Raw genomic sequence first — 20,360 nt, forward strand, 5'->3', positions numbered from 1 at the left:
TGGACCTGAGGTTCCTGTGCTGCAATGCTCCTAGACCAAGGGAAGATCGATGACAAGGACCTTTCTCCATAGCCAACAGAGAAAGAAAGCCTTCCCTTGGCGTGGACACCCTGAATTTGGACTTGTAGCCAACTAGACTCTGAGAGAATAAATTTCTCTTTGTTAAAGCCATCCACTTGTGGTATTTCTGTTATAGCAGCACTAGATGACTAAGACACTGGTTACTGAGTGCTCTGTCTCTTGTTAGGAGCTCCGTGAAGTTGCCTTTCTGTACTCTCTGTCCACTGCTCTTGGTGGCTGAGGTCCAAGACAGTGAATCTGTGTCCCTCTGTAGCTCTCCTCATTCTCTGTTCTCTGTCATTGTCTTATTCCATTCAGTGCTTGGCTGAGTTCTTTATCCCTTCATTTGATGCTTAGGGTTCCAGCATCTGTATCTATTTTACTTAGTTTTTCAGGTCTTTGCTGTAGAGGGATGGTGTGGTGCTTCTGTCTATAGTGCCATGTTGGCTTCCTATTATGTATTTTTTTGAATGTTGTTGTTAGCTGCCTTTCATTCAGCCTCTGACTTATGGCAATCTCATCCCCGCACAATGGAACTAAAAGCTGCCAGGCCGTGTGCCATCCCCATGATTGGTTGCATGTTGGACTATTTTGCTCCATAGGGTTTTCACTGGCTGATTTTTGGAAGTAGATCATCAGGCTTTTTTTCCTAGTCTGTGAGCTCTGCTGAAACCAGTTCATCATCATAGCTACACACAAACCTCCACTGACAGACAGGTGGTGGCTGCTCATGAGGTTCACTGGTTGGGAATCCAACCTGGGCCTCCTGCATGGAAGGTGAAACTTCTACCACTGAACTACCACTGCCCCCCCCCTTTTCTCGATTAAGGGATACTAAAAGTAAAATCATTGTCATGTGGGTGGGAAGTCCACAAAACTTTTGGATCTAAAAGGAGTCTTTATACCCAAAAAGGCCGGGAATGTGTGGGGTTGAGGATCTCTGTATTTATGGCTTGTAAGTGGGGACAGATAGTGCTCTTCAGGTAGTGAGGAATCTCTCTGTGGTCCATCCACACTGCCGTCAGAGAAAGTGTGTGTGTCTGTGTGTGCTCCTGGCCTGTGGGGCAGCGTTGCGATTGTGTTCCTGCCAGCACTAACTTTTCTCCCATTTCTTTAAGTCCTTTGCATACTGAATCCTTCCATTTCTCTCTAGGTTCTTCACTCAGTCCATCTCCCGTGCTGCTTTCCCTTCTGCTTGCACACATTTCCATGTCTTTCCAACCCTGTTGGGGTAGCTGTCTATGTACCCGCTGCTGGTTTTGGGTTCTCTGCTCCATTTTCACCATCAGCCTCAGGCAGGTGAGCTGCTCTGCTATCCTTCCTCCCATGTGACATCTCCTCCTTCTTTCCTGCTCAGACACCTACCTCTTCCTCATTCTGATAGGTGGTTATAGTGAGCCGGTAGCCCTAGACCAGTGGCCTCTCCTCTGATCTCATTATTCCCAACTTCCTTGCATTGTTTGAACTGTTATTGAGCCTTTGAACTTTTCTCTTCCTTGCCTTCTTGACCTTCTACCTGACCCTCAACCTTTTAGTCAGTCTCCTGGCCTTCATCCAGCTCTTAAATAGAATCTTCCTTGAAAATTTTCCTAGGGCCCTTTGCCCCATCTCTTCATTCTTCCCTGGTGCTCTTATCTGTGCCTGGGGTTTACGAGATCCCCTGGGTGCAGGTGACTTCTGCAATTCCTCTCTAGCCCTGATGCCTCGCTAGAGGTCAGGCTCCCTCTGTGTTTCCATCCTACTGTTGGGCGTCTCTGGTGTTCTCCTGGCTGATGCAGATGTGTGTTATAGGGTCAGCAAGGAAAATATCCCGCTACTACGGCCAACACGGAGCTATTCATGTTTCTCCAAACTGTCTACCTCCCTTCCGAAAACAAAAATGTAAACAGAAACCCTAACCCTTTGCCATATATTTGAGTTGATCCTGACTCGTGGCAGCCCCGTGTATGTGTCAGAGTAGAACTATGCTCCATAGGGTTTTCAGTGGTTGTGATTTTTTGGAAGTATATCGCCAGGCCTTTCTTCCACGGTGCCATTGGGTGGGTTTGAACTGCCTCTTTCATGTGTAGATGAGCAAAAACCGTTTGTACCACCCAGGGACCTGTCTCCCTTTCAGGACCTCCTTGTCAAAGTGCAACCACTCTTCTTGGTCTTCAGAACTTGGCATCATCTTTGACTCCTGCCGCTGCTGTCTCTGGCTTGTAACAGATTGCCACATCCCTTTATGTCTTTCTTAAAACACACAAAAATACAAAACAAAAACAAAAACCCACCCCTCTATTGCCCTTCCTTTTCCTCTCAGTTTGCACTTCCCAGCTCCTTCTTGGCCCCTCGCAATATTCCCCAACCCGTCTCATTGCAGCCTTTTGCTCTCCATTTGAATTTTTTTTTTTTACCCAGCACAACAACCCCTCTGTGCACTGCACTTTTGGTGACTTTCTGTTGCCAAGAACTTAAAGAGCAGTCTCCTGGGTCTGATATTTAGGGCACATCCCCAGCCTGCCACTCCACACTTCTCCTCTTCTGCAGGAGCCTTCCTTCCCCTCCAGACCCACGGGGATGTGCTTTTCTGACTGGGAGCCTCCATCTGAGGGGCTGTCCCTCACACCATCCCTGCAGTCTGAACATGACTTTCACACTTGCCCCACCTGTTCAGTTTCTAGCATTCTTTCAGCCCCAATTTCACATCTACTCTTGCTTGAAAGTCTTTGTTGCCTTCCTTGGAGTGACAAGGAGAGGAAGTGGCCTTCTCTGCCCTCTGTTCACATGGACTTCCTGACCCCCTTCCCTGGTTTATTTTATTTAACTTTTATTTAAACCTTATCCTGTTATTTAACTTGGAGCACTAGAGGGCATGGACTGTATTGAGACATATCTGTTGTTCCCTGGTGCTGATCATGGTGCTTGGCTTGGATTAGATACACAGTGAATATCTGCCCACCTGCTGTCAGGCTGTGGTGCCAGCTTCTCTCATTGACTCTGTGAGGCTCTCTAGCAAATGGGTGGGAAGGAGATCCTGTCACCATTTCATTCATTCATTTATTCACTCACTCTATTGCTGTTTTAGTTATCTAGTGCTACTATAACAGAAATACCACAAGTGGATGGCTTTAACAAACAGAAATTTATTCTCACACAGTTTAGGAGGCTAGAAGTCTGAATTCAGTGTGCCAGATCCAAGGAAGGATTTCTCTGACAACTCTGGGGGAAGGCCTTGTCATCAGTCTTCCCCTCGTCTAGGAGGTTCTCAGCACAGGGACCTCGTGTCCAAAGGACACACTTCGCTCCTGGCTCTTCTTTCTTGGTGGTATAAGATTCTTGTCCTCTCTGCTTGATTCTCTCTTTTATATCTCAAAAGAGATTGACTTAAGATACAACCTAATCCTGTGTATTGAGTCCTGGCTCATTAAAATAATTGCCCCTAATCCTACCTCATTAACATAACTGCCTTTAACCCTGCCTCAAGAACGTCCTAGCGGTTAGGATTTTCAACATGTAGGATAATTACATCAGATCACAAAATGAAGGACAACCACAGAATACTGGGAATCATAGCGTAGCCAAGTTGACACACATTTTTTGGGGACACAATTCAATCTATAACAGTAACTCGTCCATCCATCCATTACTCACTTAAAAAGCACCTACTATGTGCCAGGTGCTGCTGCTACTGAAACAAAACTGAATAAGACAGTGCCTGTGCTCTAGGAGCCCATGAGAGAGATTTACAAGAAAATCAGTCAAAGTCTTGTGAGGTTAAGTGCTAAGATAAGAGGCTGCCCACCATGGTGGGGAGCCTAGTAGAAAACGATCTAAATTAGTCTGGGAAGACTTCTTGGGGGGTAAGGCCTGAGCTGAGCTTTGAAGGCTGAAGGGGAGTTTGCAAGACAAAGAAGAGGAGAGACATGAAGGAGGAGTGAGTGACGCAGAGGGCCAGAGGAGTTTGCATGGCTGCGCCTGTATTTGTGTGATACAGGTGGGTGAAGTAAGCTGGGTTGAAGGGCCTCATGTGCTAAACTTAGGAGTGAGAATTTTATCCTGAAGTAATGAGATGCTGGAGCTCTGGTGGCACAGTGGTTAAGAGCTCGGCTGCTAACCAAAAGGTTGTCAGTTCGAATCCACCAGCCACTCCTTGGAAACTCTATGGGGCAGTTCTGCTCTGTCCTGTAGATTTGCTATGAGTCATAATCTACTCGATGGCAATGGATTTGTTTTTTTTTTTTTTTTTAATGAGGTGCCATTGAAGGCTTTTTGGTCTGGAGTGATTATCGGCTTTGATTTAGAAAGGCCACTTCGGCAACCCCAGAGTGACAGGGGCAGACAGAGTGTAAAAGGGAGGGGGTGAGTTGTCGCAGGAATCCAGGAGAGAAGCCATGGGCAGCTGGGCAGGGCCGAGTAGTGGGTCTATGATGGAGAGGGTGCAGGGGGGCTAGCAGTTGAAGGGGGAATGAGTGGGCTTGGTGACAGATAGGATGTGGGGAAAGATAGGGCGAGCTAGGGACCATGCTGGGGCTCCCCGCTTCAGTGACAGGGAGTTGGAGGAGAGACAGGCTAGGGGCAGTGGTGAGTCCATTTTCTGGTGGGTTCAACTTGCAGTGTCCTGAGACCTTGGGAGGTGTGTAGAGGCATCAGCCTGGAGCAGGGAGAGGGCTCTTGCAGGACACAGAGCTTTGCTGCTCCCATCCCTCTCCCAGGGTCTAGGGAAACCCTCAGGTGGTGGTGGGTTTCGGCAGAGGGAGGAGGGGCTGGGATGCCACATGGAGAAAGGCAGAGGTTCTGACGGGGAAGTCGGAATCGATTGGACAGCAATGGGTTTTGGTTTTGAGCTCTTGTGGGGTAGGGGCACTTTGGGAACTTGAGGCCACTCTCATCTGAGCTAGAGGTAATAATCTCTGTCTGCCGCATCTGCTCTCCCCCTGCTCCCCAAGCCCCATGGCCACAGCAGGGGAGGAGCTTCCTTTAGGGCTTGTAGTTTCCATGCAGATACTGCTCCCTGGGGAATCCATGGGATGCGCAGCCAGGAAATGGCGCTGAGAGCTGGTCTGGATGCCTTGCCTAGCCTGGTCTGGCGGTTGGTCACCCTGCTCTGGTGTTTGCATACCCCACTGGTTTGAACCCCTGGCCAAGAGCCTCCTCACAGGGCTACCCAGAACCCCCTCCACAGTGTCCCCCATCTCAGCTACCACCCTAGTCTGGAGCAACCTCAGGTCCCTCACAGCAGCACCTCAGCTCGCCTTCTCTCATGGTGTTTTTTCCCTCCTCATTCTTTTAAGATTGGTTCGGGACAGTGTGCCTCAGGAGAAGATCCCTAAATCTCTGGGTACGTACTCCCTATGTTCACCCCCATTTGTTACTGGACTCTCTGCATTCCTGGGTGGAGACCTAATCCACTTTGTGTCCAGCCTCTCATTTTATGGACAGGAAAGTTGAAGTCGCCTGGGGCCTCACTGTAGGGTTAGTGCAGACCTGGATTGGTGTGTGTGTGTGTGTGTGTGTGTGTGTGTGTGTGCGCGCGCGCGCGCACGCAGAGAAGGAGCATTTATGGAGCCGGCTTTGTGCAGGCTTGCCGGTTCATGCAGTCCCGATAAAGATAAGGTTATCCTCCTTTTACAGACAGGAGACACACCCGGGCTCAGAGAGCAGGACAGCTGCCCCAGCCTCACAGTACTTAGTGCGGCCCTGCCAGAATTTTTACCCATGGGAGTGGTAAGCCAATATGTGTAACATGCCTAGCATACAGTAGGGACTCAGATGGTGCTATCTGAAGCTGGGGGCCTTCCTAAATCTTGTGGTATTCTTACAACCCTTGCCTGGTCACCTGGCAGCACACCCTGTGCCCTTTGCCCTGCTTCTTTACTTTTGGGCAGGTGAAGACTCCCCAGCTTCTCTTCAACTTGGCTCCCTAGGCCGGGTTGCTGCAAGTGAGCTCAGGGCACCCCGAGGCCCCAAAGGCCAGCACTCTGGCCACATACTTCTGCTGCTTTTTGCCCCATTTTAAGCCAGCAGAGAAGTATTCCTCACTGGACTGAGAGAGAAATTAACCACATCCCACAAACCCCTTAGACAGGTGCAGAGGTTTAAAGGTTTAAATGTCAGGAGATTAGGGCCAGCCCCAGAATAGAGTGAGACAGGGGGCGGGGACAGCCCTGAATAGAAGTGAAGTGAGGGGCGGGGACAGCCCTGGAATGGAAGAGAGGCTGGGAGTGGCTGGAGACTAAGGCTTAGAGAGGCTCTTTGATGAGGCCGGAGGGGTTCTTCTTTAGAGGATAATGTAACTCTGTGGGGAAACCCTGGTAGCATAGCGGTTAAAAGCTACGGCTGCTAACTAAAAAGGTTGGCAGTTGGAATCCCTCAGCCGCTCCTTGGAAACCTTATGGGGCAGTTCTACTCGGTCCTATAGGGTAGCTATGAGTCAGAATCTACTCGACGGCAACGGGTTTGGTTTTGGTTTGGTAACTCTATGGAGAGACCGGAGGGGTGGCTGGAGGGCAGGTGTGGGTGCAGGGACCTGGGTGGGCTGGAAGCAATTGCTGTATTGGTGGCAGAAGGGGAAGGAGTCACCTTGCCTTCCCCACAGGTCATTCTGCTGATCAGCTCAGCAGGTGGGTCAGTTGGCAAGAGGGGGAGCCTGTTGCCCAAGAGTGCCCCAGGATCAAGGCACAAAGTTGGGCCTGTGAGGCAGGCCTGGTCCAGAAACCCCTGTGACAGCTGCCCCTGCCCGGCCCCCTGGGCCAGGCTGCAGCGGGAAGCTCTGTCACCCCAAGTGCTGGATGGAGCTGGTCCTGAGAATGCTGTTGTGGAAGTTTGGGCCAGGAGCCATCAGTAACGACCCCCTCCTCTGGCTCACCAGACCTGCTGCTTGAGAACAAGTTCCTCAGGGTCTGGGGCAAGGGGCCTTAGACAGGGCTTTCTAGGGTGTCTCTCAGAGGTGTAGGTGAAAGGGCGGGGTACAAAACAGCAGAGTCCTTAAGGGCAATTGCTGTGCTGGTGGCAGAAGGGGGTGGAGTCTCCCCAGCCAGCTTCCCCCAGGTCACTCTGCTAATCAGCTCTGACCCTCCAGTTGTCACCTGTGGATAACCTGCTCATCCCATGGGACTGGTGAGTCAATACGTGTAATGTGCTTAGCACATAATAGGGACTCACATGGTATTATCTGAAGCTGGGGACTGCCTTGAATCTTGTGACATTCTTACAGTCCTTGCCCTGGTCACCTGGCACCGGACACTGTATCCTTTGCTCTGCCCCTCACTTTTGCGCAGATGGAGACTCCACCAGCTCCTCTTCACTCTGGGCCCTTGGTCCTTCTTTCAAGTCTGGCACTTCCTGCACCAAGCAGAGGGATCTTTTGCAGAAGGCATGGGTGGGGCAGAGGTCCAGAACCCCAGATGGTGGCTCCCTACCCAGAGGTCTCCTGATTTGCAGGTTTACCAGAGGACAAATTTGTGATCGGGAGAAACCGTTTAACATAAAAAAGGAAGTTAATGAACCTGCCCCACCTTGCCTTCATAATAAGACAGGTCCTTTTAACATCCATTGATTGGGAAAATGGAGACTGACAGAGATACAATGGACTTAATGTCATTTGGAAATGAATTTGTATTTTATCAACCACAAGATCATTCAATGGTCAGTGGGCCTCAGCTTTACCAACTGTGAAATGAGAGGGTTGGACTAGCAGTAGTTCTCAGGCCCTTCCAGCTTTAGCCTTGAACTTTGCGCCGTAGATTCAGACAAGCTCTCGTGGTACTTAATGCTCAGTGTGCCCATTTTATTTCTTCTCTTCCTGAGGCACATACCTTCCAGGGAAGATAAAGCTTACTATTCTCAGTCATTATCTTGAACTTAGCAAGTATGTGAGCTAACAGATCTGTTTTGTGCCCAGCCTCCCACCCCTCCCCTGTCTTAGAATAGACATGGAGTAATTGTTGAATGAAGGCATGGAAGGATGTTGCTCCTTAGGCAGCCAGTTCTGTGTCTGCCAATGCTGCTTTATAGACTACATTTAACTTGTGTCTTTCTCCACCAAAGGGGTGTTTTGCAGAAGAATTGAGGGTGGAGGGCTTAGGCAGTAATTTTACACCAACTCTAGGATTATAGAGGCCCAGGGATAGACCAAAGGGATGGCTGCTGCTTCAGGGTGCTGGGTTTCCTCAGCTCCATTTTTGTTCTTGACGCCTCAGAGCCAAGACTGTCAGCCCCAGTGGTCAGAGACAGGTCTGCCGCTGCTGAGAAGCCTGCTCTGCCTTCATCTCAGTCTGCTCCTACGCTGACAGCCTTCTCCTTCAGCCATGCCAAAGAAGCCCCTCCTTTGCTAAAAGAAGAGGATCAGAAGGAGAGCAGCACCAAGGTATCTGAAGCCAGGAGAGGAGGAGGTGGGGTCAAAGTGGACTACTGGATGAATGCCAGCATGTTTCTTAAATAGCCAAGCATGGGAAGAGCTTATGGAAAATGGAGGAGAGCAAGGAAAAGCCCCAAGGCAACTGCCCCTAGTACTTAAGGCTAGAACCTTAGAACTGTAGATTGGTTTGGGGGTGAGGGATGAAGAAAGAAAGAGAAATAAGAGAGAAAGATAGGGTGGATTCTGGATGAAGGGAAGGGTAAAGTAGGGAGCGGCAAGGGAGGGATGAGGGAAGAAGGGAGGACACAAGGAGGTCACACAGTTTGGAAGGAAGCAGGATGTGGGGGAAAGCACAACAGGGCTTAGGTGAACCAAGTTGCGTAATTTGAGCCAGCACCCAAAATAGCAACCAAGAGGCAGCTGACTCAGAGGCCGACAGCCAAAGGCTGTGCTTGACAGGCTGAGAAATACCTTGTACTTCTAAGGTGACCTTGGGGAGGTGGTTTCTCCTCCCTGGTCTGGGAGAATTTAGCAAAACTTGAAGAGTCATTGTTATGGGGGGCATGTGTGCAAACACAACCTGGAAGCCTGCTATGTGCATGTATTATGTTAGAAAATGGGATTCAGTGATGACTATGACAAGTCCAGTCACCACATACCTCCCACTCCAACGAGAGTGACAGAATGTGAAACAAAATATGTAATTGAGTGCAATGAAATAACTTCATCTTCCACTCCACCTTCCACTCACTCCCATAGTTGTACCATAGACCTTGGGATTGCCAACAACTTCATCTTCTCCGTTATCTAAATTTCAGGCATCCCATTCTGTTACTACCATCTCCTAGTGTTCTAACTCAATCCGTCTAATACCTCAACTCCAGCATTTGTCCACTTTCTTACATCAGCAATATTCTCCTTTTGACTGGATCATTCCCACTAGCATATTAGAGTTCTGTTATCTCTTTCATCTTAATAAAACACAACCAAAACTCTTGCCACATCTCTCTTCCCATTCTCTCCTGAGCCTAGTCCAATTTGGCTTTAGTCCTCACTGCCCCACTAAAACTGTCCATGTTGGGGTCATCAGTGGCCTCTACCTTCCCAAATGCAGTCACGCCTCAGTCCTCTTCTAACCTGACCCATCAGTTGCTATTGATACAACTGTCACTCATTCCTATTGAAAATTTCCATCTAGGGGTGGAGGCAAAGAGATGGCTTTTTTCTTGCCTCTCTGCCTATATCAAAGGCCAGCTCAACCCTCCTTTGCTGCCCACTCCTCATCTTCCTGACCTCTAGATGCTGGAGTCCCCCAGGGATCAGTCCTCTGGCCTCTTCCCCAGTTATACTTACCCCCCTGGGCGACTCAGTCCAGTCCATGGCTTTCAGTACCATCTATATGCTGAGGACTCCCAAATTTCCCTTTCTAGCCCAGACCTCTGACCTCCAGATGCATATATTTAACGGCTACTCAGTATCTCCACTTAGGTATATAATTGATATTTCAATGTTACCATGTTCAAAACTCAACTTTTGAATATTCACTCCCTGACACTTCCTCTTTCTCCGGGGCTTCCCCATCAGTGAATGGCAGTAAAAGGCAACTCCAGAATTCTAGTTGCTCATGTTAAACTCTTGGGCCCATCCTTGGTTCCTCTCTTTCTCTCTTACCCCACACCTCATACATCAGCAAAAGCAGTGGGGTACAGGGAACCCTTGCTTCTATTTTTACAACTACTTATGAGTCTAACTATTTTCAAATAGTTATTTAAAAACAATCAAATAAACAAACAAACAACTCAGAGGACTCACCACCCTCCTCTCAGAATGAAATTCAAATCATGTCACTCCTCTGCCTAAAACCCCCAATGGCTTCTCATCTCCCTCAGAGAAAAATCCCAAGTCCTTACCATGGACTACAAGGCCCAGTGTGCTTCCTCTGCTTAGGGCAAGTCTGCCTTAGAAATCGTCTGGCCTGCACCCTCACCTCACGTATGTCTCTGCTTATATCTCACCCCCTCAGGGAGTCCCTCTTGGCTTTCCTATCTAAAAGGAAGCCCTGTCACCCTCTGTCTCCTTACTTTTCTTTTAGCACTTTTTCCCTGGCATTGCAGACTGGTCATCATGTTGCTCTTTGGGAGTAAGGATTCTCTCTTTTTCACTCACTCCCAGAACAGCGATAGCAGGCACATAGGAAGCACTCATGTTTTTGTCAATTGAATTTGTTGACTGAATGAATGAAAGTACAGAGAAGAAATGCATGACTGCCTGGGCATGGGGACCAGGGGTGGTTCTGGAAGAAGGAGACATCTGAATAGGGTTCCGAAGGATGGCCACAGTTGGGTGGAACTTCTTAGAAGTGGCCTTAAGGGCACTGTTGCAGGCCTCAGACAGTGCAGGAGCCGTGAAAAAGAAGGACCCTCGGGCAGTCAGTGTGGAGACAGAACCAGAACAATGTGTCTCGGAATGGCCTGGCTTGTTCTGGCCTGTTTGCCTTCCTAAATGTTTTGTGTGCTCTGGGCCCTGGGGGTGGAGCTGGATCCCCAAGGGTAATAGAGTTTTCCTTGAACTTGTGCCAGATCCAAGTCACCATCTCCAAGTCTGCCCAGGAGAAGATGCGGCTGAAGCAGATGAAGGAAATAGAGTTGTTTCGGAGGGCAAAGGAGCCAGAGCAGGCAAGGGAGCTTGCTGCCCAGAGCCTGGGCTCCCGGAGAGCCTTGATGAAGGAAGGTACTGGGTGCCTGGGGATGGGACTCCCACAGCCTGGGGGAACATCTTGGCCAACTCCTGGGTTCTCAGCCCTCCCAAAGAGAGACTGCCCCAGCCCCTCAGCCTCCTCATCCTGAGATGAACAGGAAACCATGCCTACCCTCTCATAGCCCACGGATGGGCCTGTTTCCAGAGGCGGACATGAGGCAGGGGCAGGCAGAAATCGGCTCAGCCCTAGGATTTCCTCTGCCTCCACAGGCCTCCTTCCTCTCCGGGGCAGCGGGACCCAGTCTGTGCCCACTGGGCTTAGCAGCACACGCAGAAACAACATCGGCATCATCCCGAGGAAGCGGGCCAACCGATCCTCACTCCCCAGCATCTCCATCAGCAAGCAGGAGCCCAGCTTTGCCCGCCATGCTTCAGGTGGGGCTCAGACCCAATTGCCTGGGGCAGATGTCCCCTCCCTGTGTTGTGCCTCAGGATGCTTAGGGGATAGCAAAGTGGCCTGGCTGCTCTGCTTCAGCCTGTTGCCCATGTTAGGCCAGGGGGCAGCCTGGGGTGGTGGTCACCTTGAGAGAGAGAGAAGCCTGTGCCTGGGACTTGTAAGCATCTGTGGGTTGAGCTGGGGATCCAGGACATCACAATTGTGGTGGAGGTCAAGGCAGGTATGCCCAGCTTGTGTGACATGTCCTAAAGGAGCCTCAAGAGCAACAGGACCGAAAGATGCTGGAAAACAGCATCCAAGGAACTAGCTGGAAATTCCAGAAAGAGGGGATTTGAGGGAGATGTTGGTTTCCTGCCTGCTGGGTCATAAAATGTCAGGGCTGGACCATGCTGTTTACAAGTGGGGATCAGAGGAGCCCAAAGGCTTCACTCGGGGAGGCACCAGAGGTGAGACCCTGTCTTCATTTTACCAGAGGAACTTCTATCTTACCAAAACTTTTTGAACACTGGACACTCATGTGAGATTCCATTTGAAAAGATTTTGCTACTAAAAAACTTTTGAAAACAATCAGCCTGGTTCAGAATGTCTTTAAGGGTGAGATATGGACAATGATGGCATACTAGAGCATCATTTTGATGCTGTAGATAGATAATTTTGACTCACCTCCCTTTTAAGTTCTCTTTAGATCCTTTTGATTTCATCAAGTAGAAAGTCTTGGTGCTAGTTTTTAGCACCTCTCTACGACTTGGGAATCTTACTTTTTTAATAAAGAGAGCCTCCTTCAGGCTCAGAGACATCAGTAAGTGGCTGTAATTTTATAGCTAGGGTTTATAACATTGTTTTTTTTAAATTATAAATATTTGTCATATTTATAGCAAATATTATTGGTCTGCCAATTATAGTAGTGACATAAATTTCCCTTTAAAATAAATTTACTTAGGATTTGAAAAGTGGGTTAATTTGAGGAAAAGTACAATGTAAATAAAAGTACAGGTAATTCAGAGATATGGCAAAAAATCATCCAGATGGCAATTGAATGCTTGACACTTAAAAAACATTGCTTTATCTTAGCAAACTCACTCATTTTGTAGATAGCAAAACTGAGACATAAGTTCACTCAAGGTGAGTGTGGTATGTAGGGTCTAAAACCTCAGCTCATGACTCTTGATATACAGGTAGTCCCTGATTTACAACAGGGTTCTTTTCTGACGACTCCATCATAAGTTGGCTCTGACATAAATCAAATAACCTCTTTTTTTTTTTTTTTTTAGTATTCATTATTATTGCCTTTTATTATCAGTATCTTTATAAATCTGGCAGTGTTTCGAACAGTGCATCATAAAATCGAACATCTGCAAGCGAACATCTGAGAATGACAGCATCAGCAAATTATGTGCTGCAACATTATTACTAACAATAAGTTTTATGAAAACAAAAACAAAGATGGATAGTCGTCAAGTGCGGTTCGTTGTAACTTGAGCACATTGTAAGTCAGGGAACCTGTAGTATAGTGTGTTGTTGCTTCCCATTATGTAAACTGTGTAAATGCTCGGCAGCTGACCTAAAGGTTGGCAGTTAGAACTAACCCAGAGGCACTTCAGAAGAAAGGCGTGGTATTCTACTTCTGAAAAATCAGCCATTAAAAACCCTATGGAGCACAGTTCTGCTCTGACACGCATGGGGTTTCCATGAGTTGGAATCACCTCAATGGCAACTGGTTTTTATGTGTGTGTGTGGGTGGGTATGTGCATTTGAAAGAAATAAGACCTTTAGGCAGACTGAATTGTAGTAGGTAAAAAACAAACCAACTGGAGGAATCCTAAGATGGTAGCCTAGTAGTGAAACAAATATGGATGACAGTATTGGAATTCGAGCATCAATAGAAAGGATACAGAATTGGGTCAAACATCAACTGGAAAATGAAACTGAGTGAGAACAGCAAATAAGGAGAGAAATAAGGAGGAGGTACCCTGCCAACTGGCCAGCACAACGTGGACATCTTGAGACACAGCCAGCAGTGATCCCAGCTGAGGAGCACAGGAAGGCAGCATCATGGAGCACCAAAGAAAAGACAGAGAAACTATGAAGATGCACTCTGAGCAAAGCAAGGTACCGATTACTGGCTGTGCCCAGCAAGAATAGCACAGACATCCCCACCCAGTGACCATAGGAGTGTGTTCTCCCTCTCCCCACCCTCTTGGTGATTGGTGGCATGAACCCCCACACATCCCTACTGCTCCAGCTACCAGGGACCTTGGTATGAGCTCCTCTAATTTTTTTCTTTTTCTTTTTCCCTCCCCCCACCCAGTCTTGTCTACTGCCCTCCCTCCCCACCCCCTACACCTGCCTAGTGGACAGTGGTGTAGAGAAAGAGCATGCTTCAGAAGCCTCCTCCATCTGTCCTTTGCAGGAGAGAGCACCTGCTTACTCCCCACACTCCCCAGCTGTTTGCTCCAACCCTCCCCCACCACTGGAGAGAGCACCTGTGCCCTCTCCATCCATCTGCCTAGCCATTGCCCAACCTGCACACACCTCAGCTGGCTGCCCCAACCCTCCCCTGCCAAAGAGAGTATCTGCACACTGCCCCTCCTCCACTGGAGAGAGCGCTTATACACACTCTGGCTGGTTGCCCCACTCCTCCCCCACTGCAGAGTGCATGCACACTCCCCAGCTCCAAGCTTAGCCCTTCCCGCACAGGAGAGACTGCCTTTGTGCTCCCCAGCTGCATGCCCCGCCCCTCCCTGCCCCTTGCCCACTGTCCCATTGAGCAGGCAGAGGGAGCACCTCCATGATTGTGAGCATTCCTGTGCCACTGCACCGGAGAGAGATGGCACCCAGTGGTCAGCACCCGTCCAGCACGCCGACAGATGTCTCTCATGCACAGTGAGCAGCGACATGGGCTTGCCCTGTATACCACAGTCACACCCACCTGGAGACAGGTGGTGAATAGTCCTGTGCTGCCAGATGAAGGATCAGCAAAGCACCTGACCCACCCACACTGATATATCAAAACAAAACAAAAAATCATAAATAAATAACACCTTAATGCCTTGGAGACAGCAGACAATATGAAATCATTTAAAGAAACAGGACAAGATGGCTCAAGCAAATGACCAAAATAAACAGGCAGAACACCTTCCTGAGGAAGAAACAGTAATGGAATTACCTAATAAGGAATTCAAAAGTCTTATATACAGGGTCGTTAAACAGATCAAGGAGAACACAGACAAAACCACCGAAAACACAGCCAAAACCCTAGAAGAATTCAGAAAAACAATATAAGAACAAAATGACAAAATAAATAGATAACTAGAAACCATCCAAAAGCAGCCAATAGAAATCCAAGAGATTAACAAAAAAATTTCAGAAATAGATAACTCAATGGAAGGACATAGGAGTAGAATTGAATCGATGGAAGACAGAATCAGTGAGAAGGACAGATCCCTCGATACGAATTTGTTTGAGAAACATTCAGAAGAAAAGAAAGAAGAAAAATGAAGAAAGCCTAAGAGCTATGTGGGACACTATCAAGAAGAATAACTTACATGTGATAGGAATCCCACAACAGGAGGAGACAAAAAAAAGCATGGAAAAATTTTTTGAAGAATTGCTGGCAGAAAACTTCCCTAATATCATGAAAAATGAGAAGATATCCATCCAAGAAGCTCAACAAACCCCATATAGGATAGACCCCCAAAAGAAAGTCACCAAGAAATGTCAGAATCAAACTTTCCAAAACCAAGAATAAACCAAGAATCCAGAGAGCAGCTCAGGAAAACTGAACTGTCACCTACAAAGGGGAACCAATAAGACTAAGCTCTGATTTCTCAGCAGAAACTGTGTTGGCAAGAACATAAAACTCTGAAAGAAAAAACTGCCAACCAAGAATTTTATATATCCAGCAAAATTGTCTCTCAAATACAATGGCAAAATAAGAGCATTTCCAGATAAACAAAAATCGAAGGAATTTGTAAAAGCCAGACTACCCTTACAAGAAATGTTAAAGGGAATCCTTTGGTCAGAGAAACAAAAACGCAAGACAACAACCTGAGATTAAGACACATTAAGTGTCACCCAAATACCAACGAAGACAAAGAATTCTCAAAAATAAATTAAAGCTACAAGATGGAAAAAGAGGGAACTAGAAATGTCAATCTGTAAATGACAACAACTTCAAAATAAAAGAGGGAATAAATGGTGTAGTTACAGAACTTCCACGTGGAGAGGGAGTCAAGGCAATATCAAGATATAACAGACTGTTTTAAACCTAGGAAGATGAAGGTAAATTTCAGGGTAATCACAAAGAAAATTAATAATCCTATTTGCCAAAAAAAAGAAATGAAGAAGAAAGCCATGAAGACTCAATAAACAGAAAATCAACAACAATGAAGGAAAAGAAAAGAAACTCCATAAGCAAAAAGAACTCAGTACAGAAAAGCAAGGGGAACAAAGACACTGTCAACACCACACACGCAAAAAAAGGATAACAAAATGACAGGAGTTAATTTGTACCTATTGATAATCACACTAAATGTAAATGAGTTAAATGCACCAGTCAAAGACAGAGTGGATAAAAAAAGATGACCCATCAATATGTTGTCTACAAGAGACACATCTTAGACACAAACATATAAATAAGCTAAAAACCAGTGAATAGAAAAAATATATATCAAACAAACAGTAACCAAAAAAGAGGAGTGGCATGTTAATCTCTGATAAAACAGAATTTAAGGCAAAATCCATCGCAAAAGACAAGGAAAGGCATTATATAATGATCAAAGGCTCAATTCACCAAGAAGACATAACCATAAAAAATATATACACACCCAATGACAGGGCATCGAAATGCATAAAACAAACTCTAACAGCATTGAAAAGAGAAATAGTAGGAGACTTCAACACACCACTTTTGGTGAAGAACAGGTCAACTAGAAAGAAATGCAACAAAGACACAGAAGAGCCAATTGCCACAATCACCAACTTGACTTCATAGACGTATACAGAACGGTTCACCCACCAGCGGCAAAGTATACATTCTTTTCCAACACACATGGATCGTTCTCCAGAATAAACCACATTTTAGGGCACAACGCAAGCCTCAATAAAATCCAAAGCATCAAAATAATACAAAGCATTTTTTCTGATCACAATGCTATAAATGTTGAAATCATTAACAAGAAGAGCAAGGGGAAAAAAAAATCAAATACATGGAAATTGAATAACACCTTGCTTAAAATCCACTGGGTAATAGAAGAAATCAAAGACAGAATCCAAAAATTCCTAAAATCAAATGAGAATGAAAACACTTCTTACCAAAACCTTTGGGACACAACAAAAGCAGTGTTCAGAAGACAATTTATAGCAATAAATGCACACATCAAAAAAGAAGAAAGGGCCAAAATCAAAACATTAACCCTACAACTTGAACAAATAGAGCAGCAAAAGAAGCCCACAGGCACTAGAAAAAAGGCAATAATAAAGATTAGAGCAGAAATAAATTAGCAAACAGAAAAATAATAGAAAGAATCAACAAGACCAGAACTTGATTCTTTGAAAGGATCAATAAAATCAACAAACCACTGGCCAAATTCACAAAATAAAAGCAGGAGAGGAAGCAAACAACTCATATAAGAAATGAGATGGGTGGTATAACAACAGAACCAAGTGAAATAAAAAAGATCATAACTGAATACTATGAAAAATTGTACACCAACAAATTTGAAAATCTAAAGGGCATGGACAAATTTCCAGAAACACACTACCGACCTAAACTAACACAAAGTGAGGTAGGTAAACTGAACAGGCCCATAACAAAAGAGATTGAAGAGGTAATTAAAAAAACTCCCAACTTCCCTCCCCCACCGCCACCAAAAAAAAAAAAAAAAGCCCTGGGCTAGATGGCTTCACTGGAGAATTCTACCAAACATTCAGAGAAAAGCCCACACCTACTCAAACTATTTCAGAACATAGAGAAGGAAGGAATACTCCTGAACTCACTCTATGTAGCCAGCATAACTCTGATACTAAAGCCAGGCAAAGACACCACAAGAAAAAAAAAAAATTTATAGACCAATATCCTTCATGAATATAGACACAAAAATTCTCAACAAAATTCTGTTGCTGTGTTGTTAGATGTTGTTGAGTTGGTTCCGACTCATAGCAACCCTATTACAACAGACCAAAAAAATGCCTGATCTTGTGCCATCTTCACAATTGTCATTATGCTTGAGCCCGTTGTTGTAGCCACTGTGTCAATCCACCTCCTTGAGGGTCTTCCTCTTTTTCACTGATCCTTTACTGTGGATGGGAACTAGACAAGAGTTTCCTTTATCACCACTCTTAAAAAACATTGTACTGAAAGTCCTAGCTAGGGCAATAATTCAAGAAAATGAAATAAAGGTATACAAATTGGTAAGGAAGAAGTAAAACTCTCTCTGTTCACAGATGACATGTTACTATACATAGAATTTCCTAAAGATTCCACAAGAAAGCTATTGGAACTAATGGAAAGATTCAGCAAAGTAGTAGGATATGAGATCAATATACAAAAATCAGTTAGATTCCTAAACACCAACAGACAGAACTTTGAAATGGAAATCACAAAAACAATACCATTTTTAATAGCCCCTAAAAAGATAAAGTACTTAGGAATAAATGTAAACAGTTTTCTATGCAAAGAAAACTACAAAACACTACTGTAAGAAACAAAAAGAACTACATAGTGGTAAAACATACCATGCTCATGGATAAGAAGATTTAACATTGTGAAAATGTCAGTACTATCCAAAGCAATCTACAGATGCGATGTAATCCTGATCCAAATTCCAACAGCATTCTTGAGATGGAAAAACTAATCACCAGCTTTATATGGAAAGGAAAGAGGCCTTGGATAAGTAAAGCATTATTGAAAAAGAAGAAAGTAGGAGACCTCATGCTATCTGACCTTCAAACCTACTATACAGCCATGGTAGTCAAAAAAAAAACCTGGTACCGGTACAATGACAGACACATAGACCAATGGAATAGAATTGCGAACCCAGATGTAAATTCATCCACCCATGGACAATTGATCTTCCACAAAGGGCCAAAGTCCATTTAGTGGGGACAAGACAGTCTCTTCAACAACTGGTGCTGGCAAAACTGAATTGTGTGTAGTACCTCACACAATCTTTCTGTAGAAAAATGTAATAGGACCTATACCTCACGCAGTATACAAAAATGAACTCAAAATTAATCAAATACCTAAATATAAAATCTAAAACTATAAAGATCTTGGAGGACAAAGTAGGGGCCCTAATGTATGGCATACATAGAATGCCAAACAAAACTAAAAATGCACACAGCAGAAGATGAACTAGATAAGTGGGACCTCCTAAAAATTAAACACTTAGGCTCAAACAAAAGAATTCTTCAAAAGAGTAAAAAGAGAACCTACAGACTGGGAAAAAAGTTTTGGCTATGACATATCCAACAAAGGTCTAATCTCTAAAATTTATAGAAAATTTCAACACCTCAACAATAAAAAAACAAACAATCCAATTCAAAAATGGGCAAAGGATATGAACAGACACTTCACCAAACAAGACATTCAGGCAGCTAACAAACATAGGAAGAAACACTAGCCATCATTAGCAATTAGAAAGATGCAAATGAAAACTACAATGAGATACCATCTCACCCCATTACTGGTGCTAATTAAAAAAAAAAAAAAAAACAGAAAATAACAAATGTTGGTGAGGTTGTGGGGAGATTGGAATTCTTATACACTGCTGATGGGAATGTAAAATGGTAGAACCATTTTGGAAAATGATATGGCACTTCCTCAAGAAGCTAGAGAGAGACATACCATATGATCCAGCAATCCCACTCCTAGGTATATACCCTAAACAAACAAGAGCTGTGACAAGTAGACATATGCACACCCATGTTCATTTCAGCATTATTCACAGTAGCAAAAAGATGAAAATAACCTAAGTGCCCATCAACAGATGAATGGATTAACTGTGGTACCTACACACAATGGAATGCTATGTAACGATAAAGAATAATAATGAATCTGTGAAATATCTCACAATATGGATGCATTTGGAGGACATTGTGCTGAGTGAAATAAGTCAATTACAAAGCACCAGTACTGTATGAGACCACTATTATAAAGTAACAACAAAGAGTTTATACACACACACATAAAAAGAAATTCTTTGATGGTTACCAGGGATGGGAGGGGAACGAAGGGAAAATTACCAAATAGATAGAAGACACATGTTAAAATTGGTACAGGGAAAGGCAGTACACAATGTGGGAGAAGTCAGCACAACATGACCAAGGCAAGAGAAGACACTGAGAGGAATGCAGGAATAAAGGACAACTTTTTATGGTAACTACAGAAACCCTGGTGGCGTAGTGGTTAAGTGCTACAGCTGCTAACCCAAGCTTCGGCAGTTCAAATCCGCCAGGTACTCCTTGGAAACTCTACGGGGCAATTCTACTCTGTCCTACAGGGTCGCTTTGAGTAGGAATCGACTCGACAGCACTGGGTTTGGTTTTTTTGGTAACTACCATGGCATAGACAATCCTGCAACGATAGAGTTAACAAATGGAGACATAGATATGCCAAGAGGTGCGTGGGGGGGGGGGTGTAAGGGAGTACACCCACCAGCAGATAACAGGCTTGGTGGTGGGTATTTCTACATATATGACTGCTGGTGCTCCTCATATATCAATATAGGCAATAGAGCATACAAGGGGCACAGTCAGGGAACCCTCTCAGCCATAACCAAACATCTCGTGGGATGAAGTTCTTAGGCT

General features: G+C 45.3%; 1 protein-coding gene across 1 annotated transcript in view; it reads left to right on the forward strand.

Moving 5' to 3' along the window:
• The window catches only part of TOGARAM2 (TOG array regulator of axonemal microtubules 2), a 72,186-nt gene that overhangs the window by 21,400 nt on the left and 30,426 nt on the right, over positions 1-20,360 (forward strand). Inside the window, 4 exon segments of the mRNA XM_064294764.1 lie at positions 5,334-5,380; positions 8,241-8,407; positions 10,978-11,128; positions 11,366-11,530. Coding sequence (XP_064150834.1) covers positions 5,334-5,380; positions 8,241-8,407; positions 10,978-11,128; positions 11,366-11,530 — 530 coding nt within the window.

This window comes from Loxodonta africana, chromosome 12 (assembly GCF_030014295.1).
Source record: "Loxodonta africana isolate mLoxAfr1 chromosome 12, mLoxAfr1.hap2, whole genome shotgun sequence".
NCBI lineage: Eukaryota > Metazoa > Chordata > Mammalia > Proboscidea > Elephantidae > Loxodonta > Loxodonta africana.